Source organism: Prionailurus viverrinus, chromosome A2, assembly GCF_022837055.1.
Source record: "Prionailurus viverrinus isolate Anna chromosome A2, UM_Priviv_1.0, whole genome shotgun sequence".
NCBI lineage: Eukaryota > Metazoa > Chordata > Mammalia > Carnivora > Felidae > Prionailurus > Prionailurus viverrinus.
In genome coordinates, this window is record NC_062562.1 from 81,703,114 (window position 1) to 81,730,752 (window position 27,639).

General features: G+C 36.0%; 1 protein-coding gene across 5 annotated transcripts in view; it reads left to right on the forward strand.

Annotated features, from left to right (window-relative positions):
* The window catches only part of FBXL13 (F-box and leucine rich repeat protein 13), a 217,356-nt gene that overhangs the window by 17,559 nt on the left and 172,158 nt on the right, over positions 1–27,639 (forward strand). For 4 of the 5 annotated variants that reach the window (XM_047825866.1, XM_047825876.1, XM_047825898.1 and 1 more), the window contains exons 4-7: positions 18,121–18,188; positions 19,236–19,390; positions 20,695–20,804; positions 23,302–23,469. In XM_047825866.1, coding sequence (XP_047681822.1) covers positions 18,121–18,188; positions 19,236–19,390; positions 20,695–20,804; positions 23,302–23,469 — 501 coding nt within the window. The remainder of the gene's footprint in view (positions 1–18,120; positions 18,189–19,235; positions 19,391–20,694; positions 20,805–23,301; positions 23,470–27,639) is intronic. The other variant, XM_047825885.1, reaches the window with a different exon arrangement.

Below are 27,639 nucleotides of genomic sequence, written 5' to 3' on the forward strand. Positions count from 1 at the left end.
CAGATTATGTTCAATATCTAGCTAGAAGCCTAGAGAGAATCTTTTAAAGAATTGCACAGAATTCTGAGACACCATAGCAACTTTAAACCTAAAGTTTTATTAGAAAAAGAATTCTCAGAGATATTTCATGATGTTGAAAGTGCAAAGGATAAAATACAGGAAGCTCATGCACATTTAGAAAGGAGGATGATAATTCATATGTATAGAAAAGATGTCTGCTTCATTTTATAAAGTAGGGAAAATAGAAACTAGATGTGATTTCACAAAAGGTAAATCTCTAGATGCCTATGATTGCTTTGTTAGAGGGCTCAGCCAAGATTGAATATGGATTAATTCATTTCTCCTTCACCCTCAGAGGAAAATGAAAAATTATTTTTTTTTACAAAGGATAAGACACTTTAATCCTTAAAGTTTCCAGTATTTTATTTTATTTTATTTATTTATGTTTTTTAACATTTATTTATTTTTGAGACAGAGAGAGACAGAGCATGAACAGGGGAGGGGCAGAGAGAGAGGGAGACACAGAATCTGAAACAGGCTCCAGGCTCTGAGCTGTCAGCACAGAGCCCGACGTGGGGTTCGAACTCACGGACCGTGAGATCATGACCTGAGCCAAAGTCGGAGGCTCAACTGACTGAGCCACCCAGGCGCCCCAAGTTTCCAGTATTTTAAATTATAATATACTAAATAAATATCAGCTTTGCTTTTTTCCCCCATTTTTCTTTCCTATAGTTTCCTATACAGCTATAATCACTGATGAGAGTTTTTAATGTTTTGACAAAACATTTAAAATATACATATTTTTTAATGTTTATTTATTTTTGAGAGAAAGAGAAACAGAGTGTGAGTGGGGGAGGGGCAGAGATTGAGGGAGACACACAATCTGAAGCAGACTCCAGGCTCTGAGCTGTCAGGACAGAGCCTAATGTGGGATTCGAACCCACAAACTGTGAGATTATAACCTGAGCCCAAATCGGATGCTTAACCGACTGAGCCACCCAGGGGCCTTGATAAAACATTTTAAAGATCACAAACAATTGTAATCTTTCCCATTTTTAAGATTGCTTTGTAGGGGGACCTGGATGGCTCAGTGATTAAAACAGCCGACTTTGGCTCAAATCATGATTTCCCGTTAGTGAGTTGGAGCCTCTCTCGCATCAGACTCTGAGCTGCTCAGAGTCTGGAGCCTGCTTTGGATTCTGTGTCTCCCTCTCTCTCTAACCCTCCCCTGCTCATGCTCTGTCTCTCTTTCTCTCAAAAATAAATAATAAACATTAAAAAATTAAAAAAAAAGATTGCTTTGTATTGTCTCAGCATGCTTCTGTCTCCACACTGTTTTGCCTATTTATAACAAAGTATTTGTTTCTATTTGTGCAAACAGAGAAAATTGAATACAGGAAACTGTGAGCAAGCCACATTGTTAGAGAAAAAGTAGGAACTCCTCTCATAATAGTAAATAGAAAGACAGTTTAACTATGTGTTCCAAGATGAAAGAATCAACCATTGTCAGGAGGAAACTAACTTCACAGACTTGATTCTCATTTCTTAGGAAATGAAATCTCCAGATGGGTACTGATTACAAGAAGAAAAGACTTCCATAATATTAAAAAAAAATCTTTTTATCATGGAAAATTTTAAACATAACACACAAGCAGAACACCATAATGATTCCTCATCATCCAGCTTAAATGGCAGTCAACATTTTGCCAATCTTGTTAATTATCTCCCCTTGTCCTTTTTTTTGCTGAAGTATTGGAAAGCAAATCCCAGGAGTTATATTATTTTACCAGTAAATACATCAGTGTGCATCTCTAACAAAAAATGACATTTTTAGGGAACATAGCACAGTGCCATTATCTATGTAATGAAATTAGCAGTAATTTCTGAACATCGCATAGTGCAGATTATATTCAGATATATATATTCCATATTCAGTCCATATTCGAATTTCCCAAATTGTCTCAAAAATACCTTTTTAAACATGACTCTGTCAAATCAAAATCCATATGGAGTTCACATTGCACTTGGGTATCATATATTTAATACTTCTTGTAATAAACTTTCTTATTTCCCATGCCACTCATTTACTGAGGAAAACATCATTTGTCTTGTAAAATGTCCCACATTCTCATTGTTTCCTCTGGCATCATTTCATTTGTTCTGTTTCTTGTATTTCCTTCAAGTTTGTAGTTAGACCCACAAACCTGATATTCAGGTTCTTTTTTTCCCCTTTTTTTCTCTTGGGGACAAGAATAACTACATGGGGAGGTGTGGTTCTTCCTAATGCATCACATGGGGGTGCACCCAGAAGTGTGGCAGACCCACTTTTTATCAATCTTGATTCTTCTAGACATTAACATAATTGCTTATTAGTTTCATCTTACAATACACGCATAATGGTTTTGGAATAACGATACTACAAGATCACTAACAATAAAACTACTGAATGTAGTTTATGAAAAGTATGCAATTCAAAAGAGTTATGCAATTCTTTTTGCCTTTAAGATGTATATATCCTACCAAATATTTTCAGTAAAAATACTTTTTTTGTTACCCCAGATACTTATTTTTTTTGTGCCGATGGCCATCTTTTTTTCTCTTTGATATAATTATGCCTTTCCAATTATGTATAACATTACTTGGCAATAAAAACAATAAACGATACAACAAAATGAGTGTTCAAAGAATCAAAACAATAAAATGAGTGTTCAGAGTATTGCTTCTATTCCTGCCTTTTTCTCCTCCCTATTCCATCCCTGTTTCTAAGTATCCAATGTTAGTAGGTTTTGGTTTATTTATTTAGTTTTTCCATTGTTTCTTTTTGAAAATTATGAGCACATACATTGTATTCTTCTCCCATCAACTTCTTACATTGAAGTAGCAGACTATGTGTCGCTTTTTCTCACTTAATGTGTCCTAGAGATCACTCCCTTTTAAAATGATCCTATGGCTTTTAAAATGATGGTATCATAGGGAGCACTGTGTAACAAATCCTAAAATCTAAATGAAAGATGTGGACTTAAAAGTCTTACTGATGTAACAAAGTTTAACTATGAAAAGGAGACTTAACCTTATGACCCCAGTGGCTAGGTTTTAACCTTTTGGAAGAGGCCAGCAGATCCTATGCCTCAAACAAGAATCAGCTGGTCGATAACCACACCCTCTACCCTTCCTGGTTTGCAAAAGTATCCTTTTCCTTTTAAAATTTGGTAGATTACTCTTCCCTGAGAAGGCATCAAACTAAGTATTACAGTAACCTGGAAGGAATAGAAGTAATGAAGATATGAACTGGATTCATGTTGTTTACTTTAGGATAAATTTAAGTGTAAGGTAAGTAATAATAGTTAATGATAGAGCGTTTTTGTATGTTTGTCCACTATGTGTGGCATCTGAGAGTTCTAAAGAACATTTTTATAAGTTTAAATTGTTTCAGGGGTGCCTGGGTGGCTCAGTCGGTTAAGTGTCTGACTTCAGCATGGGTCATGATCTCACAGTCAATGAGTTTGAACCCGGCATTGGGCTCCACACTGACAGCTTGAAGCCTGGAGCCTGCTTTAGATTCTGTGTCTTGCTCTCTCTATGCCCCTCCCCTGCCTGCACTCTGTCTCTCTGTCTCTCTCAAAACTAAAATAAAAACATAAAAAAAAATTAAAAAAAATGTTTCAGGGACTTTCTTAAAATTTGTAATAAACATTTACATGTTTAAGGAAAACTGATTTTTCAAAGTTGTATTTATTTAAATGTGTTTATTAACACTTAGAGCCCTAAAGTACAAATATCAATCAGTGTCTGTCTCCAGGCACAAGAGCCCAGTGGGCATTAAAGAATCTTTCAATAATTTGCAGAAGATAAAAATAATAAGAAAATTACTCATCATGAAAAATCCAACACTTTACCCACATCATGATACTGTTATAGACACTACTCACTTTTGCATTAAAGACATGGTTTCATTTTAGTATTTTTGTTATTACTATTAACTTTTCCAGCCCATGAATAATAAAAATATCAGAACTGGGAGGGATTTGAAGTAATGCCTTCAACGCATATTTATAAACCCTGTTCGGGATGTCATAACAAAATTCTACAGACTGGGTTGTGGTTATCAACAACAGAAGTCTGTTTCTCCCAGTTCTAGAGGCTGGGAGGTCCAAGATGAAGGTGCTGGCAGATTTTGTGCCTACTGAGAACCCAGTTCCTAGTTCATAAACTGCCATCTTCTTGCTGTTACTTCATATGGCAGAAGGGGTTAAGGAACTCCCTGGAGTCTCTTTTATAAAGGCACTAATCCAGGGTGCCTGGGTGGCTCAGTTGGTTAAGCGTCCAACTCTTGGTTTCGGGTCAGGTCATGATCTCATGGTTGGTGAGGCTGGCAGTATGGAGCCTGCTTGGGATTCTCTCTCTCTCTCCCTCTCTCTGTCCCTCTCCTGCTCATGTTCTGTCTCTCAAAATAAATGAATAAACTTAAAAAGAAAAAGAAAAATATAAAGGTACTGACCCCATTCATAAGGGCTCTACCCTCAGGAGCTGGTCTCCAAAAGGCCCTACCTCCAAATATTATCACACTGGAGATTAGGTTTCAACATATGAATTTTAGGAGACACAAACATCAATCTATAGCAAATCCCATACTATTTTGTTAGCATTCTACGATGATGCTATGTGGGATATTAAAGAATTCATGACTAAAGTAAAGACATGTACTTTAAAATATGATGAGGGCACCTGGGTGGCTCAGTTGGTTAAGCATCTAACTTCGGCCCAGGTCATGATCTCACAGTTCATGAGTTCCAGCCCCACGTCAGTCTCTGTGCTGACAGCTCAGAGCCTGAAGCCTGCTTTGGATTCTGTGTCTCCCTCCCTCTTTCTGCTCTCCCAACTTGTGCTCTGTCTCTCTCTCTCTCTCAAAAATAAACATTAAAAATTTTTTAAAAATATGATGACATGTCATGATAATTTAATATATAATTCCTTGATTCTTGGATTAACTGAGCAAAAAATGGAATTGTCTACCAGAAGAAAAATTTTGTTATACTAAAAACCAAAAATTATAATATGAAGTTAATGATTTACCTTTATTTTTTGTTTGGTTCTTATCAGAGTCCTAATATTATATTAAGTATTTCAAATATCACAGAAGTAAAACTTTTTTTTTCCTATTGGCATTATTTGAATGCATTAGTTTTCTCATATATCATAAATAGATAGTATCTAACAAAGTTAAAAATTAATGGGGACCAATTACTACTAACACTAAAGAGCCATAAATTATGTTTGTAAGTTAGCATTCATGGTTTGTAATGGTATTTCTTTTTTTTTTTTTTTTTTCATTACAAAGTTTTCCAGGTCTCACCAGCCTGGGGTACAAGTAGAGCAGTGTTGATAGTAACATTCCATATTTCACTGCCTCTAGTCCCTAGCTCACAATTGCAGGAGGTTGGTTTCCCTCAAAATTCCAACCAGTTCTATCTGGGAATCCCAAAGCTGTCCCATGTGAATTCAAGAATTCCTCTTAAGGTCTCTGTCTCAAGCCTGTTGGGCTGCCTGAAGGTGAAGCCGTAGTGTGGGTGCTCTTGACCTGAGAGCTCTGAAGTCTAACTGAGGTGGAGCTCTAGTCTTTTTCCACCACAAATCCTTAAAATGCCAAAACAGTGCTCCTTTCTCTGTTGCTCTACTCAGACCATACCTAGAGGTCACACTGTTTGAAAGAGATGCTTTTATAAAGACCTCGAATAAGTCAAGCTTGCACTTTAAGACTCATTCCACAAGCGTTTTACGTGCCAAAATGGTACCACCATGTGCCAAGAACTTAAAACTTCCATGCTCCCACTAGCTTTAGAATGAAATGCTTCTTGATAAAATTTTAAGTGGAGGGATTGCATTATTTCAAAATTTGGCATCATGTAAGATGTTTGTAATATTTTTATCACATTATTTCAGATTTTCAACACTTAAAGTTACACAAAATTGGATGCCACTGTGCTGTGGGTGCCACACGGAAGTGGAGGAAATGCCTTCTCTCATTTTGTCTTGTACAGAAGTGCCTCAGAGGAGCAGTTTGTTTGGGTTTTGCCTCCAGTCTCTTCTTCCTTAAAGCTCAGACCTCCAATCCATGGGGCTGTGACAGGAGCTATGCAGCGCCCTGTCCCCACTCCCCACTTCTATCATTCTTCCAGATGATAGAAGAAAACTCCCATCAAAGCAAATTCACAACAAAAATATTTGAATTGACTTCTAGAACTTTCTCTGTAAAAATACATTAAAGATACCCAGAAAACTGAATTCATCAGATTTAGCCAGAGACTATGCCTTATTTGCCCTTCATAGTCATTAAATGTTGAAAAATATGTAAAAGGAGAATGAAGAAAAAAGTTTCATATAAAGTTTCATGAAGAGTTTCATATAAACCGAGTCATCAGTGCTAACACATGACCCTAGTTTAGACCCTAGTTAGACCCTAGTTTGAACAAACTAACTATTTAAGATGTTTGAGGGAATAATTCCAGAGATTTGGATATGGAGTGGGTATTAGATGATATTAAGCAATTATTGTTAATTGTCCAAGGTGGGATAATGGAATTGTGGTTGTGAAGAAAATGTGACTATACTTTAGAAATAGACACTAAAATTTTTGGTTTATATACCTTATATACTACAAAGAGAAAAAGCAAGTATGGCAAAATGTTGACAATGTTAAATGTAGACTAGGGGGTGGTAGGTATTTATTCTAATTCTCTGTACATTTGAATTTTTTTACATAAAATATTTTTAAGACTATTTAAAAATTTTTAAATAAAAAATTAAAAATTTTTTAAATAAAATTTTTAAATAAAAAAACATTAACATTTTTTCAAATGTTTATTTATTTTTGAGAGAGAGAGAGAGAGAGAGAGAGAGAGCAAGCAGGGGAGGGGTAGAGAGAGGGAGACACAGAATCCAAAGCAGGCTCCAGGTTCTTAGCTGTCAGCATAGAGCCTGATGTGGGGCTTGAACTCACAAATCACGAGATCATGACCTGAGCTGAAGTATGACATTTAACTGACTGAACCATCGAAGCGCCCCTTTTTAAAACTATTTTTAAGACTTGAGTTGTATTATGCTATATGCAGTATCTTTTTAAAAAGAGGTCAACATTCTATTTTACTTATTTTATTTTTCTTCCAAGCTATACAAAATGTTTCCTTGAAACTAGTGTGTTAAGTTGAATGTACTTTCATTGAATCATATTGTATTTCATTGGAACTCAGTTTAATTTTTTTTTTTCAACATTTATTTATTTTTGGGACAGAGAGAGACAGAGCATGAATGGGGGAGGGGCAGAGAGAGAGGGAGACACAGAATGGGAAACAGGCTCCAGGCTCTGAGCCATCAGCCCAGAGCGGGACGCAGGGCTCGAACTCACGGACCGCGAGATCATGACCTGGCTGAAGTCGGACGCTTAACCGACTGCGCCACCCAGGCGCCCCTGGAACTCAGTTTAAAACAGAGAGCCCTTCTGGGCTGATGGCTCAGAGCCTGGAGCCTGTTTCCAATTCTGTGTCTCCCTCTCTCTCTGCCCCTCCCCCGTTCATGCTCTGTCTCTCTCTGTCCCAAAAATAAATAAACGTTGAAAAAAAAATTAAAAAAAAAACCAAACAAAAAAACCAGAGAGCCTTAACATGAGGGATAAGACATATTCTCAGTAGTAATAGTGACTCATCACAGGAATAATTCCTATGGAGGTGGGGAGTGAGCATGAGTATTTTACAAAATTTCATAGGAGATTCTAACATTCCACCCTTTAACTTTCAAAACCATCTCTCATGGCAGAATTTTTTCTTTTGTTTCCAGACTCAAAGCTAATCTTATAACTGGACTCTTAGAAATTGTGTGGCGGTCCACCTTTTTTCTCTCCTCCTTCTCTTCTGTTATCACTCGAAAGTCTGTGTGTAGAGGACCTTGTGGGAAATTGGTGGACGTGGTCTGTGAGGGCCTGGAAACAGAGCTCTCACTCTGAGGCCCTCTATACCAATGTCAATTACTTTTTTTCCAGCAACTTCCCCACAGTCATTGCTTGAATCCTTTACTCTCCATTTTTAGAAGCCAGATGGCAGGGAATTGGCAGTTTTCCAAGGAAGTAGGTTAGTCCATATAATATTTGTTGAGCTCCTACTCTGTGCAATCCTATCAGCTGGAATTAAAAAAAAAAGTGAGAGAAAGACTATTTTCTAGTCACTAGCAGCTAACCAAGATATGACAGCTATGGAGAGTAGAAAGCAGTGGGGAAGATGGTGGAGTAGCAGGACCCTGAGCTCACTGAGTCAACAGTTACATGAATTGCAACTGACTTTGAAAGTGACCTGAAGACTGGCAGAACAGATCTTCTACAGCTATTTGCAGAGAGAAGTCTGCAAAAAAGGATAGGAGGGGTAGAGATGTGGTTGGGAACCAAACCCCTGGTGTCACTAACTACAAATGGGAGGGACACCACAAGCACAGAGGAGTGATGGGATCAGACCCCACACTAGGGCATCCCTGGCCCTGGGGACCCACATTGGGAAGATGAGTCCTTATAGCATCTGGCTTTGAAAATCAGCGGGACTTCACTCTGAGAGCTTGAAAAATCAGCAGGGCTTGGGCTGCCGAGGTGGCTCAGTCACTTAAGTGTCTGACTCTTGATTTCAACTCAGGCTATGATTCACAGTTCATGAGTTTGAGTCCCGCATCAGGCTATTTGCTGACAACATGGAACCTGCTTGGGATTCTCTCGCTCCTTCTCTCTCTGCCCTTCCACAGCTTGTGCTCTCTCTCTCTTTCTCAAAATAAATAAACTTAAAAAAAAAATCACCAGGGCTTAACTCTCAAAAGCTGGATGGCAATAGCAAGCCAAGCCTCTGCCCTTAAAGAGCCAGGATACTAAGTGACTCTCTGGAGACACAGCACAGAAGCAGCAATTTGAAAAGTGCCTGGGCAGCACCTGGGTGTCTCAGTCGGTTAAGCCTCTGACTTCAAGCCCTGCATCGGGCTCTGTACTGACAGCTCAGAGCCTGGAGCCTGCTTCAGATTCTGTGTCCCGCTCTCTCCCTGCCCCTCCCTTGTTCATGCTCTGTCTCTCTCTCAAGAATAAATAAAACATTAAAAAATAAATGAATTAAAATAAATAAATAAACATTTAAAAAATCTTTCTAATAAAAAATACAAAATAAAAGTGCTTGGGGTATACATGAAGAAGATTTATTGACTAATTTGAGGTCATGTGTTGGAAGAGCAGAGATCTGCAGGAGAGTTCTTTGGGAGAAAAAGCTCTTTCTTGTCCTTCCTCAGCCTAGATAGTTGCATGCTTGTGGGAGTCAGTCCTAACACTCACCAGCCAGCCCTGGAATTTCTTTCAGCCCTGCCCCATCCAACTCACCTGCCTTGGCAGGTGTCCCACCACACCTAGCAGGAAGCCCTGGCTAGAACCAGCACCTCTCCAAAGTGACTCCTGCCCTGCAGAGGTGGGGAGATGACCCCACACATGACCCCATCTGCAGTTTGTGCACAGGAAACAAGTCTTGCCCATCAGTACACCCACAGCTATCACAGCAACTAATTGCAGATAGCCAGGCTGAGGGCCAATCCCACCGACCAGCATGCCCACAGCAATCAAGACTCAGCCACAATAGGAGGACACATGCAGCCCACACAGCAGTCACCCTAGAGCACTTGGTTCTGGTAACCAAGGGGGGACTGAACTACAATGCACCACAGGACCCCATCTACACAACGTCACTACTTTCAAGACCATATAGCCATAGCTGACCTACCTAATACATAGAAACAGACACAGAGAGACAAAATGGGGGGACAGAAGAATAAGTCCTAATTGATAGAATAAGACAGGGATGCCTGGGTGGCTCAGTCGGTTAAGTGTCTGACTCTTGGTTTTGGCTCAGGTCATGATCTCACAGTTCGTGAGTTTAGCCCCACATTGGGCTCCATGCTGTCAGCACGGAGCCTGCCTGAGATTTTCTCTCTCCCTCTCTCTCTGCTCCTCCTCTGCTCTCTCTGTCTCTCAAAATAAATAAACTTAAAAAAAAAAGAATAAGACAAAACCACAGAAAAAGAGCTAAACAAAATGGAGGTAGACAATATACTTAATAAAGACCAAAGTAATGATCATTAGATACTCATGGATACTCATTAGAGAGAGGAGTGGATAAACTCAATGAGAACTTCAACAGATATAGAAAATATAAAAACTAGCCAGTCAGAGCTGAATTAGGCAATAGTTGAGATGAAAAATACACTAGAGGGAATCAACAGCAGGTTAGGTGATGCAGAAGAATGGATCAGCAACCCAATCAGCTAAATAGCAAAAGAGAAAAGAATAATAAAAATGGGAATAGTTTAAGGGACACCTGTGACATCATCAAATATAGTTACATTTGGATTACAGGGATCTCAGAAGAAAAAGAAGAGAGAGAGAAGGGGGCAGAAAATTTATTTGAATCATAGCTGAAAACTTACCTAACCTGGGGAAGGAAACAGACATCTAGGTCTGGGAGGCAAAGAAAGCCCCAAATAAGATGAACCCAAGGAAGCCCACACCAAGACAAAAAATATATCTTAAAGCAGCAAGAAAGAGCAAACAGTTACATGCCAGAAAAAAGCCCCACAAGGCTATCAGGTGATTTTTCAGCAGAAACTTTGCAAACCAGAAGGGAATAGCATGATATATTCAAAATGCTGAAAGGAAAAAAACCCTACAATCAAGAATACTAATGTTATCATTAATTGAAAGAGAGATATAAGGTACCCAGACAAACAAAAGTTAAAGGAGTTCATCACCACTAAACCAGCTTACAAAAAATGTTAAAAGGAATGCTTTACTTGGAAAGAAAAGACCATACCTAGAATTAAGAAAATTAGGAAGGGAAAAAATTTCACTGGTAAAGGCAAACATACCGTAAAGACAGTAGATTAATCACTTATAAAGCCAATATAGAGGTTAAAACACAAAAGTAGTAAAATCAATTATATCTACAACAATTAGGGGATATACAAAATAAAAAGATATAGACTATAAAATGACATACATAAAACATGAAGGGCAAGTAAAAATTTAGTGCTTTTAAAATGTGTTCGAACTTAAGTGTCCATCTACTTTACATAGACTGCTATATACATAGGATGTTCTATATGAACCCCATGGTGACCACAATCCAAAAACCTGTAGTAGATGCAAAAGAAATAAAGAGAAAAGAATCCAAGCATAACACTAAAGAAAGCCATTGAGCCACAAGGAAAGAGAGCAAGAGAAGAGAGGAATAAAGAATAACTATAAAAACAACCAGAAAACAATGAACAAAATGGCAATAAGTACATATCTACTACTAATTACTTTAAATGTAAATGGACTAAATGATCCAATAAAAAAGTGTAGGCTATGGATGGATGGATAAAAAATGGATAAAATGGATAAAATGGATAAAACAGAATGGATAAAAAAAACACAAAAAACCAAAACAAGACCCATCAATATGCTGCCAACAAGAGAATCACTTTAGACCTAAAGATACATATACACTAAAAGTAAAGGGATGGAAGAAGCTATTCCATGCAAATGGAAGTGGAAAAAAAAAGCCAGGATAGCAATATTTATACAGACAAAATGGACTTTAAAACAAAGCCTGCAACATCAAAAAGAAGGGTATCATATAATGATAAAGGGATCAATCCAACAAGAGAATGCAATTGCAAATATCTATGCACACAACATAGGAGCACCTAAATACATAAAGCAAATATTAACAGACATAAAAGGAGGCTGATAGTAATACAATAACAATAGGGGAATTTAACACCACATTTTTATCAATTAACAGAGCATCCAGATAGGAAATAGGAAACAGTGGCTTTAAACAATACATTAGGCCAGATGAACTTAAGAGATATACACAGAACATTCCATCCAAAACCAGCAGAATATGCACTGTTTTCAAATATACACAGAATGTTCCCTAGGATAGATAACATGGTGGGCCATAAGACAAGTGTCAATAAGTTTAAGAAGACTGAAATCATATTAAGCATGTTTTCCAACCACAATGGCATGAAACTAGAAATCCATTACAAGAAAAAAAAACTGGAAAAAATACAAACACACGGAGGCTAAACAATAGACCACTAAACAACCAACAGGGCAAAGAAGAAATCAAACTGGAAATCAAAAAAATTGACAGAAACAAATAAAAATGGAAACAATGGTGCAAAATCTTTGGGACACAGCAAAAGTAGTTTAAGAGAAAAGTTTATATAATGTAGGCCTACCTCAAGAAACAAACAAACAAAATTCAAATAATTTAACCTTATACTGAAAAGAACTAAAAAAAAAAAAAAAAAGAACAAACAAACCAAAGTTAGTATACAGAAGGGAATAATAAAGATTAGAGTGGTAATGAATGAGGTGTGCCCAGATGGCTCAGTCAGTTGAGCATCTGACTCTTGATTTTGGCTTAGCTTATGATCACAGGGTCATGGGATTGAGCCCCACATCAGGGCTCTACACTGAGTGTGAAGTCTGCTTAGGATTCTCTCTCTCCCTCTGCAACCCCCCTCCCCTACTCATGTGTGCTCTCTTTCTCAAAAAAAAAAAAAAGAGTGGAAATAAATGACAGATACTAAAAAATAATAGGAAAGATCAATGAAGCCAAGAGCTGGTTCTTTGAAATGATAAACAAAATTGATAAACCTTTAGTCAGACTTATCAAGAAAAAGAGGATGTAAATAAATATTTTTTTAGAAATGAAAGAAGAGAAAGAACAACAAACACAGAAATATAAAAGATTGTAAGGGAATACTATAAAAATTATATGCCAACAAATTGGACAGCCTAGAAGAAATGAGTGAATTCCTAGAAACATACAATCTTCCAAAACTGAATCAGGAAAACAATAGAAATTTTGAACAGACCAATTACTAGTAATAAAATTGAATCAGTAATATAAAACCAAAACCAAAACCAAAACCAAACCAAAACAAAACAAAAAATTTCCCAACAAACAAAAGTCCAGGACTAGATGGCTTTACAGGCAAATTCTACCAAACATTTTAAGAAGAGTTAATACCTATCCTTCTTAAACTATTCTAAAGAATAGAAAATGAAGGAATGCTTTAAATTCATTCTGTGAGTCCAGCATTACCCTGATACCAAAACCAGACACAGACGCTACAAAAAGAGAAAATTACAGGCCAATGTCCCTGGTGAACATACATGCAAAAATCCTTAACAGAATATTAGCAAACCAAATACTACATCAAAGGGATCAGTCACCACAATCAAGTGGGATTTATTCCAGGGATGCAATCTTTGCAAATCAATCAAAATGATACATCACATTAACAAGAAGGATTAAAACCCACATGATTATCTCAAGAGACGCAGAAGTATTTGACAAAATACACATCTATGCATGATAAAACTCTCAACAAAGTGAGTATACCGGAAACATACCTCAACATAATAAAGGCCATATATGAAAAACCCCCAGCTAACATCATACTCAATGGTGAAAACTGAAGGCCTTTCCTCTAAGACAAGGCAGAAGACAAGGATGTCCACTTTCCCTACTTTTATTCAACAGAGTACTGGAAGTCCTAGCCATGGCAATCAGACAACAAGAAGAAATAAAAGGCATCCAGATTGGTGAGGAAGGAGTAAAATTGTCATTGTTTGCAGATGACAAGATACTATATACAGAAAACCCCAACATTCCACCAAAAAACTATCAGGACTAATAAATGAATACACCAAAGTTGCAGCATAGAAAATTAATATACAGAAACTTGTTGCATTTTTATACACTAATAACAATGTAGCAGAAAGAAATTTAAAAAAAACACAACTTCACTTACAATTGCATCAAAAGAATACATTACCTAGGAATAAACTTAACCAAGGAGGCAAAAGACCTATACTCTGAAAACTACAAGACACTGATGAAAGAAATTAAAGATGACATACATGGAAGGACATACTACGCTTATGGATTGGAAGACTTAATGTTGTTAAAATATCCATAATACCTAAAGCAATCTACAGATTCAATGCAATCTCTGTTAAAATACAAATAGCATTTTTTACAAAACTAGAATAATACTAAAATTTGTATGGAGCTGCAAAAGACCCTGGATAGCCAAAGCAATCTTGGGAAAGAACAAAGCTAGGGGTATCACAATCTCAAATTGCAAATCAATCAAAAGCAATCTTGGGAAAGAACAAAGCTAGAGGTATCACGATCTCAGATTTTAGGATATACTACAAAGCTATTAAAACCAAAATAGTATGGTACTTGCAAAAAAATAGACACATAGATCAAGGGACTAGGATAGAGATCCCAGAAATAAACCCACACTTACATTGTCAATTAATCTATGGCAAAGTAGGCAGGAATATACAATGGGGAAAAGACAGTCTCTTCAACAAATGGTGTTAGGAAACCAAATACTTACAGCTAAAAGAATGCTACTGAACCACTTTCTCACACCATTAACAAAAATAAACTCAAAATCGATTAAAAACCTTAATGTGAGACTTCAAATCATAAAACTCCTAAGAGAAAACCTAGGCAATAATCTCTCAGACATCAGCTTTAGCAACGTATGTATGGATATGTCTCCTCAAGCAAGAAAAATAAAAGCAAAAATAAATTATTAGGAGTATACCAAAATAAAAAGGTTTTGCACAACAAAGGGAACTAACAACAAGATGAAAAGACCACTACTGAATGGGAGAAGGTATTTGCAAATGATATATCTGATAAGGGCTTAATATCTAAAATATACAAAGAACTTACATAACTCAACACCAAAACCCCACAAATAACCTAATTAAAATGGGCAGAGAACCTGAATAGACATTTTTCTAAACAAGACATATAGATGGCCAGCAGACATTTGAAAAGATGCTCAACATCACTCATTATCAGGGAAATACAAATCAAAACCACAATGAGATCACCTCATCAATCAGAATGGCCAGCTAGGAAAGCAAGAAAGAAAGAGGAAGAAAGAAAGAAAGAAAGAAAGAAAGAAAGAAAGAAAGAAAGAAAGAAAACAAGTATTGGTGAGGATGTGAAGAAAAAGGATTCCTTGTGTACTGTTGGTGAGAATGTGAACTGGTACAACTAATATGGAAAACAGTATGAAGTTTCCTCAAAAAATTAAAAATAGAAACCCCATATAACCTATTAATTCCACTTTTGGTATTTGTTTGAAGAAAATGAAAACACAAATTGAAAAAGATATGTGTACCCCTGTGTTTACTGCAGCATTTTTTACAATAGCCAAGATATGAGAGCAACCCAAGTGTCCATCAATAGATAAATGGATAAAGAAAAGGTGGTATACAACGGTATATTATCCAGCCATTAGAAAGAATGAAATCTTACCATTTGCAAAAACATAGATGGTATGATGTTAAGTGAAATAAGTTAGACAGAGAAAGACAGATGCCATATGATTTCACTTACATGTAGACTCTGAAAAACAAATGAACAAACAAAAAAACGGAAACAGACTCATACATACAGAGGACAAACTGATGGTTACCAGAGATGAGGTGGGTGGGAAATACATGAAATGGCAGAGGGGATTAAGAGATACAAAGTTTTAGTTAAAAAATCAATAAGTCATGGAGAGGAAAAGTATAGCATCGGGAATCTAGTCAATAATATATAAAAAAAAATTGTATGATGACAGATGTTTACTAAACTAGTTGTGGTAGCCATTGAGTAATGTACAGATTTTTAAATCACTTTGTTATATACCCGAAACTAATATAACAGTGTATGTCAACTATATTTCAACAACAATAATAATTAATAAATAAATAATACATAAAAATATTTCAACCCACTCCCCCCCAGAAAGTAGAAAGCAAGTTGCTAAAGCAACAGTGAAAACGTTGAGCAGTGGAAGCAGAATCATGTGACCAAACATATGGGCACAGGTCAGAGGTGCTGCAGTGGAGTAAAGCTGTGCCCAGCCCCGCGTGGGGGATGGGGCATTACTGGGCTTGAGTCTTTGCTGAGGCCAGTACCTCAGAGCGATCTCTTAAAGCTATTTTCCCTGTGGAGAAAACAGGAGGATGCCAACAATGAGGAAAAATCATAGCTATTTTCATTTTATTAGTGTTTTTGTGTGTTTTGTTTTTAGTCAGAACAGTATCTGTGAAATTAAAATAAGAATTCAGGGCAAGAAACTCTTTAAAAAGGAATATGAGGATGGCAGACTCTTCCAGCATAGTAAGTCATGAATTAATGAGGACTTCAACTTCTTTCAACAATAGAATAGAAAGAACTAGAAAGAACACTTTTATGCTGGTTTAAAGAGTGGATCATTAGAAAGGAAACCCGGGGCACCTGGGTGGCTCAGTCGGTTGGGCATCTGACTTCAGCTCAGGTTATGATCTCACAGTCCGTGAGTTTGGCCCCTCGTTGGGCTCTGTGCTGACAGCTCAGAGCCTGGAGCCTGCTTTGGATTCTGTGTCTCCCTCTCTCTCTATCCCTCTCCTGCTCATGCTCTTTCTCTCTCTGTCTCAAAAATAAATAAAAACATTAAAAAAAAATTAAAAAAAAAAAGAAAGGAAACTCAAGTTCAAGTCTTACTGACTGAATTATAATTCAATCATGTAATATACTCATTTTTTAATGAATGATGCCATTTATTGTAGATATTTATATATTACTTCCCAGGTTATATCTTCTAAAGAAAAGTTTAATCTTAGTAAATTTAGGGGCTAACAGCAGAACAGAAAGATTGTATTGTAGATGAAATTTGTCTTTTCTTCTGTCACCTCATTCCTTTCCTGGTTTTATCCACCCTGCTGTGATATCCCCAATACTCTTACTTTACTCATCTGAATTCCTTTCCCTTATGAAAATCAGAATTTAGTAAAGAATGATTCCAATGATTAATGTTCCCCCTCCCCACAAGCAAAATTTGCATATAATCTCCATCAAACTGAGGGTTTCCAAATGTCTTTGAACATCAGGCAGAATATTGGCCGGGATGGGGGGTGGGGGGCAAGGGGCCTTTGTTGTATGCCTAAAATAAATCCATGATTGAGGAGAAAAACATTTGTCTTTGAAAAGTGGAATTAAGAATTCTGGGCAGTTTGTATAGATTTGAACCAAGCTTATCTCTATACCAAACAGACGTGGCCACATGTTTATTTATATGGCAAACAAGGTGGCGATAACATGAGAAAAAATAACCCCATTTGCACTTCATAGTAGCCATGTACATATAACAAATGTGTTAATATAATATTATCTTTGCTCATTAAAGAAGATACAGAAAGTACAGATAATTTCAGGAATCCTCACATAGGTGTTCAACACACATGTCAGTCAATGTGTGTTATTGTGAATAGTTGCAAGTAATAAATTTGCATCTTTTTGGTATATTCCGAAATCTTAATTTATATGGTTTTCCTATGCCTGTTTGGTGAGACATTCTGGTAAGCCTTTTATTTTTTCTTTCTTTCTTTTTTTTTTTTAAAGAAAATTTAATTTTATATTCTTGAGAAGGCAAAATCATTCAGTTTAATAGTGACCTACAACTCTATACTATTATCAATACAGCTGACAATAATAATACCTTAGACTTACTTAAAAATGCTTTAATGTTTTAAAAAATGTTTATTTTTGAGACAGAGACAGAGCGTGAGGGGGGGAGGGGCTGAGAGAGAGGGAGACAGAATCTGAAGGAGGCTCCAGGCACTGAGCTGTCAGCACAGAACCCAATGCGGGGCTCGAACTCATGAACCGTGAGACCATGACCTGAGCCGAAGTTGGAAACTTAAACAACTGAGCCACCCAGGCACCCCTTGAAATGCTTTAAAATAAATACAATATAATGGGAAAATTTTAAGCTGCAATTTTAACTTAAAAAAATAGATAATATGATAACATTCCAAAAAGTGTATATGGTATATAGTTCTTCCAGTCCATTCCTGTCTCCTTACTGCCCAAGGCAACCATTGCTCTCATTTTCTTGTGTAGCTTCTGGAGTTAGCCTTTGGATTCCATTCATTTCTAATATTTGTTTTATTTATTTATTTATTTATTTATTTATTTATTTATTTATTTATTTTAGATGACTCCAGAATTGATGATAAAAGCATGTACTTTTTATACTGGACGTTTAGTAAAGACACACTTTTGGTAAGAACGTGATTTTTACATACTATTTCTTTGTGTTTTTATTTTTTAATACTCTCCATATGAAGAACAACTCATTTTTAGCCAGTTGTTCTGATTTTATCTATTTAATCATGTCTCCACCATTTTGTATTATATATTTAATTTATTTTCACTTGGCTTTTACTTAGTTAAAATATGTTCTTTACTTCTTCATGGTATTACTTTGTTGTGTGTGTGTGTGTGTTTTAATGTTTTATTTTATAGTTGAGAGAGAGAGCATGAGCAGGGGAGGGGCAGAGAGATGGAGACAGAATCTGAAGCAGGCTCCAGGCTCTGAGCTGTTAGCACAGCTAACAGAGCCTGATGTGGGGCTCGAACTCACAGACCGTGAGATCGTGACCTGAGTCAAAGCTGGACGTTCAACTGACTGAGCCACCCAGGTGCCCCTGTGGTGTTTTTTTTTTTTTTTAATAAAAACTTCAAAATTGAAAGTATAAGGTCTATAATCCCTTCATTTGAAACCCTTGGAGATATGTTTTGAAATTTATATTCCTTTCCTTAAAATTTTTTACAAAGGTGATTTCTGCACATTGTATATATTATATAACATCTTCAGTGGTGTCTGAGACAGCATGCTGGAACCAAATGTATTCAAACATATTAGTATTTCTACTATGTATATATTATATATGTATGTAATAAAATGAAATGTATATACATGAAATGAAATGAAAAAAGACTATGAACAATTATGTGTCAATCCCAGGGAGGTTCTAATGCAAAATTACTTTAGATCAGGTCTAGTTTTGCCTCTAAATAGACTATGGAAAAACTTCCGGATTCCAGATCTTTCTGGGTTTTAGAAATGTAGCAAAGGGAATTGCAAGCTCAAAGGAAATGCAAGGACTAGCTAGAAATAAAACAATAACAATAATTGAACAGTTTCTTTCTATGCTGTGGTTTTTGAGGAGCTAAAGGAGGTGGTATTACTCCTTCTCCCTCTCCATTTATTTAGTAATGTATTGCCATAACATCAAAATACTATTTTTCTATATTTTCTGCCTCTAGCTCTTGGAGAGACATAGCAATACCTCTTACAAATGAAGATGATGAGCTGGCTGAGAAAATAGAAAGAGCAATGAAATATAATAATTTCAGACTTCAAAAATATGCATTTCATCTCTGGCACTCTTATGTAAAAGGTCAAAAAAAACAACTTACAGGTAAATCCTTACATAGTATTGATTTTTTTTTATATTCAGGTATTCAAAGAATCAACACACTTAATGGCTGAGCAGTTCGTACTAGAGAATTTATTATTATGTCTAGAGAGCTGTCATGAAATGTAAAGCCCCTAATTTAAAATATTTAATGAGATTTGTGTCAAAGGGTTTCATCGTAACAGAAAACAGTCATGTTTAAAAGAAACTTCTGTATGTATTTGTATGAAATAGGGATCTCCTATCAGCTTTTTTACTAATAGACCCCTGGTATATCACAGTTGGGTACCAAAATTGATTATTTCTTGGTAGAGAGTTTTCCATTCATGACAGCTATTTCATTTGAAATGGGTACATGAGGAAACAAAGAAAATGAATTTTCTTTTCCTTAAATCTTTGATGAGCAGGCAGTGCAAGTACATGATCTTAGGAGCAGGGATAGAGGACTCCAGCCTTTTTTTATTTTTATTTTTTATTTTTTTAATGTTTTTTAATCTATTTTTGAGAGACAGAGAGAGACAGAGAAGGGGAGGGGCAGAGAGAGAGGAAGACACAGAATCCAAAGCAGGTTCCAGGCTGAGCTGTCAGCACAGAGCCCAAAGTGTGGCTCAAACCCATGAACTGTGAGATCATGACCTGAGCTGAAATGGGTTGCTTAAAGGGGACTGAGTCACCCAAACACCCCTGGGGACTCCAGCCTTTTGTTCAGATTTTAGCCACTTCACCAAATACTGATTTATCGTTGCTGCAAATTAGAGAATTATTTCCCCTTGATCCATTCCTGTTGGTCTCTCAGTCACAGTGAACCCTCTGAAGGTTTTGACATAAGACTGATGGACTTCTAATTCTGGGAGGAAACAATTGGTCGCAGTGAGGAAGCCACTGCCTTCTGTCAGTGGTATCCGGGGGCCTGCCTTAGTCATCCTTCTTCCTGGCCCCACCCCTGTATTTGAGCTTTGGACCCTTGGTGAAAACATAAAATGGAGCAAATTCTTTAATCATAATGCATTTAACTAAATTAGAACACTATCACATGATTCTATTTCTATGAATAAGTTTGGAAATTCTGGTTTTATAAAGATGTGCTATCACATCTATTGCATCTTAATTTATAAGGGCAAAGGTGATGTTTACAGGTTAATAAAGTCTCGGGAGTAGAAATCTACCGCTATCCGTAATAATTAATTTTAGAAGAAATTAAAATCAAACAAAAACTGTCAGATGCCATATTGGTTCATATTGTAAACACTTTGGGTTTTGGGGAAATATCTTTAAATATATACAATAATCTAATAACTTTTCTTTAGATACACTATCGCAGGTACAAAAGATGTTGCACTGTTACAAGCTGACAGCTATCCTAACTAAATGGAGGGATAAAGCAAGACTTAAGTATAAAAAGAGAGAAGATGAGCTGGTACGGTATCTTGGAAACTTAGTATTTTTAGAAATTTAATTTTGGTGTTACATCGATGTGGCTTCAGATAATGATGCTATGTGTGGAAAGTACTAAAATCCTGAATATTACATACTTTTGGTGGGGTCTTTATTCTTGTAATTTAATAATTTAAATTTCACTTCAGCTACCAAGAATATTTTCTAATAAATTCTGTTGTTTCAACTATGAACACTGAGAAAAATCATTTCAACATTTTGTTTAAAGTTATTGATAAAGACTAAGAATTTTGCTCAAGCAAGTGATTAGATGGGTATAGATGTCTAAAATGGAAGAGAAACTATTTGTTGTGCTAAAGACTGAATAGTTTTTTTCTAGGTAAGATTAAATTGTTATTTATTCTTTTTCAACATTTAATGTAACAAATTATAATTTTAATATCAAATAATTTTAAAAATTACTAAATTGCTAAAATTAAAGGATCATTCTTAACTGGGACACCTCCTCCCCCCCCCCCAGCAATTAAAGTAATTAATTTTTAAAAATATTTATTTATTTATTTTTGAGAGAGAGAGAAACAGAGTGCGAACGAAGAAGGAAGGAGGGGCAGAGAGAGAGGGAGACACAGAATCTGAAGCAGGCTCCAGGCTCTGAGCTGTCAGTACAGAGCCTGACGCAGGGTTCAAACCCAGGAAGTGAGATCATAACCTGAGCCAAAGTCAGACGCCCACCCGAATGAGCCACCCAGGTGCCCCCAGGCATTAAAACAATTAAAATAGAGGATCCAAGGAAATTCCTCCAAACCTGAAAATATCTCTAGTTTGCTTAAGCTATTAGTAAATTACTATTTAATATTGTTTTAGTAAGCACAGTAACTATTAGGATCAGACAGAAAAATGCTGAAATTTTTTTAGGTATTTTATTCAGTAGGTAATATTTTATCAATAGTCTTTGAAATACAAAGTTGGAATAAATAGGAAAGAGAAAAATAAGAAGTTAAACTCCCTGTTTTGTCATTGCCTGGTGGAGGGCAGGATCAATGCCTCCCACCGCTAACTAGTTCAGATGTTGAGACTGATGATACTACATACGTCCCGAGAGGGCATGAAAAGATTTATTGCTTACATAATCCTTGAAACAGTGCTGGAGCCTGCAAAGGATACTGACATGCATAAAGCATATTCTTGCTCTCTGGAAGTTTATTATCTGCTGGTATTGAACAGGTGTTCTTATAGGATGTCCTCTAGAATTTTGTGGAGTTCATTTTCAATGTTGCCAGTTAAACAGTTATACTTCAGGTTCCACTGTTTTAATCTGCTTGTTCAGTGTTTTTCAACACTGTGTACTAAGCTAGTACTTTGACCTTGGCTCCCCCCATGCCTGATCAGTGATTGTCCAATGGTGCAATAAATAACTGTACGTGACTAGTCTGCTCCTTTCACATCCCTCTAAATCTGAACATCCTTGAGGCAAAATCGTTCTCTTAATCATACACATACATTGAGTATAATGTTTTGCATGTAGTAGTTGACACAATTAATACATATAATAATGTATATTATACATAATATAGTATTATCCTTAATATAGATGTATATTATATAGTTAATTGAGTGTTTAGAGAAAATATTTGCTTCTAGCTATGTGATTTCTTGGCCTAATAATCACTCACTTAGGAGGATGAAGTGAAGGAGGCAGGTATATATAATAATATATATATATATATATATATATATATACTATATCATAATATGTAATAATTATATAACTATATATAATATATACTATATAATAATATGTAATAATTATATATTATATATAACTAATAATAATCAAAATTGTGTGTAACATTTGTTTGCCCTTATGGCTTTTTCTTGATTATGCAGTTTTAAGGAATGTATTGAAAGTTAAAATGGGGACTTCTTGTAACAATAAATCAGGCAAGTCCCCAGATGCTTTCTTCTGTCTCTCCTTTCTTTTTTTAAATTTCTGTGCTAACCACCTCCTTTCCATGCCCCAAATATCAGTTCTATCGTTACCAGAACCTCGACTCTGTGGGTTTCAGCTTCCTCATCTGAAGGAGGAGCTGGACCACATCTTCAAGGTTGTTGCCTGTGCCAATGTTGTCTTACAACTAATGGAAATGATGTCTAATGCCTTGGTGGTCCAGAGAATATTAAACATGCTATTGACAAGACAGTTTATATAACAATGATAGTAACAATAAATAGTGCTTAATTGGTGCTATCATGGTATTGAGCACTGTGCTTTTTTAAAAAAAGTTTATTTTGAAGGAGTGAGAGAGCACATGCTCATATACAAGCCAGGGAAGGGCAGGGTGAGAGGAAGAGAGAATGGGCCCAATCCCATGAACATTTGAAATCATGGCCTGAGCTGAAATTGAGTCAGAAGCTTAACCAACTGAGCCACCCAGGTGCCCCACACTATGCTTGATATATATCATCTCATTTAACCTTTACAACAATTCCATGGAATTTATCAATTATTTTCATGGCAGATATTAAAACATGAACTTCAATTGCTAAAATGGAGAAACAACCTAAAACTCAAAGTAGCTGCTAATGAAGAATCCATTTTTCCTGAACCAAGTCTGTCTAAAGTCTCTCTTGAAGGCAATATTCCTGAATGTGACATTTCACTGTTACCCCAAAGAGCGGTCTCACAGGTTTGTATGAATTCATGTACCGTAACTAGTCATTTTCACAATGCTTATTTAAAGAGTGGTTTTATAAACCTTACATGGATGATGGAGATTTTATTTCAAAGATATACGTGTTTTTTTTACAACTACATTTGGGTTAAGCTAATTTTTTTAGAGGCCATCCTTTTGGATGGCTATAAGATGAATCTAACAGTCAAAAGTGGGGAAAGTAAAGCTGTAGGAAATGTTTTACTTTCCTTCCTCCTTCAAGTACATGTTGTCATTTAAGGTGGAACAGATTTTAGATACTCCAGTGCTCACTTTTTAATCTCCAATCCCTCCCTAATCTTTTAATCTTAACATTATCCCTCTATTCGGGGATGTAAATGGTCTTGGCTTATTGCAACTTTCAGTTAGTTAAAATATTTGTACTATCTTTCTTCCTTAGATTGTGAATTCATAAAAAGAATCATGTAGTTACATCTTACAATTCATTGAATTGATCTCTGAAAAATAAACCATAATTCCAACTACTGGTTATATTCTCTCCTATTTTGATAGAAAAGTAACTTCTACTTTGTGAGGCTACATGATAAGTGGTAGAAGAAGTGTAAAATATCACCTCATTCTGATTTATGGCAGCTTCACATTATAAAATCCCATGTATTAAATATACCCCTCTAAATGCACAGAATCAAGCTCAAGTTATATTTGGGAACAGGTATCTATGTATCTACACCTAATCTTGCATTTTATGTAAAAATTAAAAAAAAATTTTTTTACATTTATTTATTTTTGATAGACAGAAAGAGACAGCACAAGTGGGGGAGGGGCAGAGAAAGAAGGAGACACAGAATCCAAAGCAGGCTCCAGGCTCCGAACTGTCAGCACAGAGCCCGAAGCAGGGCTCGAACTCACAAACCGCAAGATCATGACCTGAGCTGAAGTCGGACGCTTAACTGACTGAGCCACACAGGCACCCCATTTTTTATTTTATATTATTATTATTATTATTAATTTTTTTGCATTTTATATCGAGCATAGAATTAGGATAAGGATAGTTTTGCCCATAATTTCCTCTTTATAAATTGCCTCTGGTTTGTTTTTAAATTGGAATTCCTATAATTTTTTTTACTGGTTTGTAATAGCCCTTTATATATTGGTAATATCAACCCTTTGCCTGGAATATATTAGAGATTTCCACCCCTCCATGCTTGATGTTTGCTTTCAATTTTGTCTGTAGAGTCCTTCAATGTGAAAAATTTTAGAGCTTTCTGTAATGAAGTCTGTCATTCTTGCCCTAATTACTTTTCCTTTTGTGCCATATTAATATGTCATTCTTAGCTGTTTTCCTAAGCTATGTCACATGCTTTCTTACAGTTTATACAGCTGTTTTTTGTCTTTGAACTCCTAAGCTGTTCACTGCTAATGTTTCTCTGTTTACTTTATCAGTGGCTGTTCTAGGGTTTACTATATGCCTTTTCAATTTATCACAGATTACACCTTCACAAAATTTTCTACCACTTTATGTATAATGTTAAAACCTAAGAGTAAGCTTTCGTTTTCCTTCTCCTGTGCTTCATGCTAGTATTGCCACACATCATATTCTTAGGTATTTATAAACCGTACAATGCAATTTATTATTTTTACTTTAATAGTCAATTATATTCTCTTTCTCAAAAATAAATAATCTTAAAAAATATTTTTAAAACAGGGGCGCCTGGGTGGCTCCGTCACCCAGTCAGTTGAGCATTTGACTTCAGTTCAGGTCATGATCTCATGGTTTGTGGGTTCAAGAGCCTGAAGCCTGCTTCAATTCTCTATCTCTGTCTCTCTCTCTGCCCTCTCCCACTTGTGTGTGCTCTCTCTCTCTCAAAAATAAACTTAAAATTATTTACAAAATAGTCAATTTTATTTTACTCAGCATTTATTTACTTATTTATGTATTTATTTATTATGACTAAAGGGCAGGGAGACCTGCCCCTAATTTACTTTATTATTTTTTTTCTAAGTTTTTATTTAAATTCTAGTTAGTTAACATGTAGTGTAATATTGGTTTCAGGAGTAGAATTCAGTGATTCGTCACTTACATATAACACCCAGTGCTCATCCAAACAAGTATCCTCCTCAATGCCCATCACCCATTTAACCTATCCCCCACCCACCTCCCTCCATCCACCCTGTTTGTTTTCTATCATTAAGAGTCTCTTGGGGCACCTGAGTGGCTCAGTTGGTTAAGCATCCAACTTCAGCTCAGGTCATGATCTCACTGCTTGTAAGTTTGAGCCCTGCATTGGGCTCTGTGCTGACAGCTTGGAGCCTGGAGCCTGCTTCAGATTCTCACTCTGTCTCTCTGGCCCTCCCTCACTCATGCTCTCTCTCACTCATGCTCTCTCTCTCTCTCTCTCTCAAATATAAAAAAGAAACACTAAAAAAATTTTTAAATGTCTTATGCTTTGCTTCTCTCTTCTTTTTTTTCCCCTCTTCTTATATGTTTATCTCTTTGTTTCCTAAATGCCACACATGAGTGAAATCATAGGGTGTTTATCTTTCTCTGATTTCCTTCATTTAGCATAATACTCTCTAGCTTCATCCACATTGTTGCAAATGGCAACATTTCATTTTCATTTCATATACCATTTTCATTTCAAAACACATTTTCTTTATCCATTTGTCACTTGATGGACACTTGAGCTCTTTTCATAGTTTAGCTATTGTTGGTATAGAATATATTTATTATTTTGTTGTTTTCTTATTGAAGTATAATTAGTGTACAGTGTTATATTAGTTTCAGGTGTATAATATGATGATTCAATGGTTCTATACATTACTCAGTGCTCATCACAATAAGTGTTCTCTTAACCTGCTTTATTTCACCCACCCCTCCACTCATCTCTCCTCTGGCAGTCATTAGCTTGTTTTTTTTGTTTTGGTTGTCTTTTTTTTCTTTGTTCATTTGCTTTGTTTCTTAAATTCCATATGATGGAAATCATAATGATATTTGCATTTCTATAACTTATTTCACTTAGCATCATACCCCCTAAGTCTATCCATTTGTTGCAAATGCCAAGATCCATTCTTCTTTATGGATGAGTAATATTCCATTGTGTATATATATGTGTATATATGTGTGTGTGTGTGTGTGTGTGTGTGTGTGTATAACCCAAAGAAGCACACACTACCTCTTCTTTGGGTTTTTTCCCATATCTTGGTTGTTGTAAATAAAGCTAAAATAAACACAGGGATGCATATATCCCTTTGAATTAGTGTTTTAATTTTCTTTGGGTAAATACCCAGTAGTGAAATTACCAGATCATACAGTAATTCTATTTTTAATTTTTTAAGGAACTCCGTACTGTTTTCCACAGTGGCTGTACCAGTTTGCATTCCTACCAACAGTGCATGAGGGTTCCAAGATTTGTTGTTTCTTGTGTTTTTTATTTTAGCCATTCTGACATGTGTGAAGTGATATCTTATTGTGGTTTTGATTTGCATTTCCCTGATGATTAGTGATGCTGAACATCTTCTCATGTGTCTGTTGGCTATCTGGATGTCTTCTTTGGAGAAATGTCTGTTCATGTCTCTGTCCATTTTTAAATCAGATTATTTGTGTTTTTGATGTTGAGTTGTATAAATTCTTATACTTTGGATATTAAGCCCTTATTGGATATGCCATTTGTAAATATCTTCTCCCATTGAATAGGTTGCCTTGCCATTTTATTGATGGTTTCCTTCACTGTGGAAAAAGCTTTTTATTTTAGTATATTCCAATAGTTTAATTTTGTTTTTGTTTCCCTTCTCTGAGGAGACATATCTAGAAAAATGCTTCCTTGGCCAATGTCAAAGAAATTGATGCCTATGTTTTCTTCTAGGAGTTTTATAGTTTCAGGTCTCAAATTTAGCTCTTTAATCCATTTTGAATTTATTTTTGTCTATGGTGTAAGAAAGTGGTCCAGTTTCATTCTTTGGGTATAGCTGTCAGTTTTCCCAATACCATTTGTGGAAGAGACTGTCTTTTGCCCATTGTATACCCTTCTGTCCTTTGTGGTAGATTAATTGACCATATAAGTGTGGATTTTTTTCTGGACTCTGTATTCTGTTTCCTTGATCTATGTGTCTATTTTTGTGCCAGTACCATACTGTTTTATTACTATAGCTATACAATATATCTTGAAATTTAGGATTGTGATATCT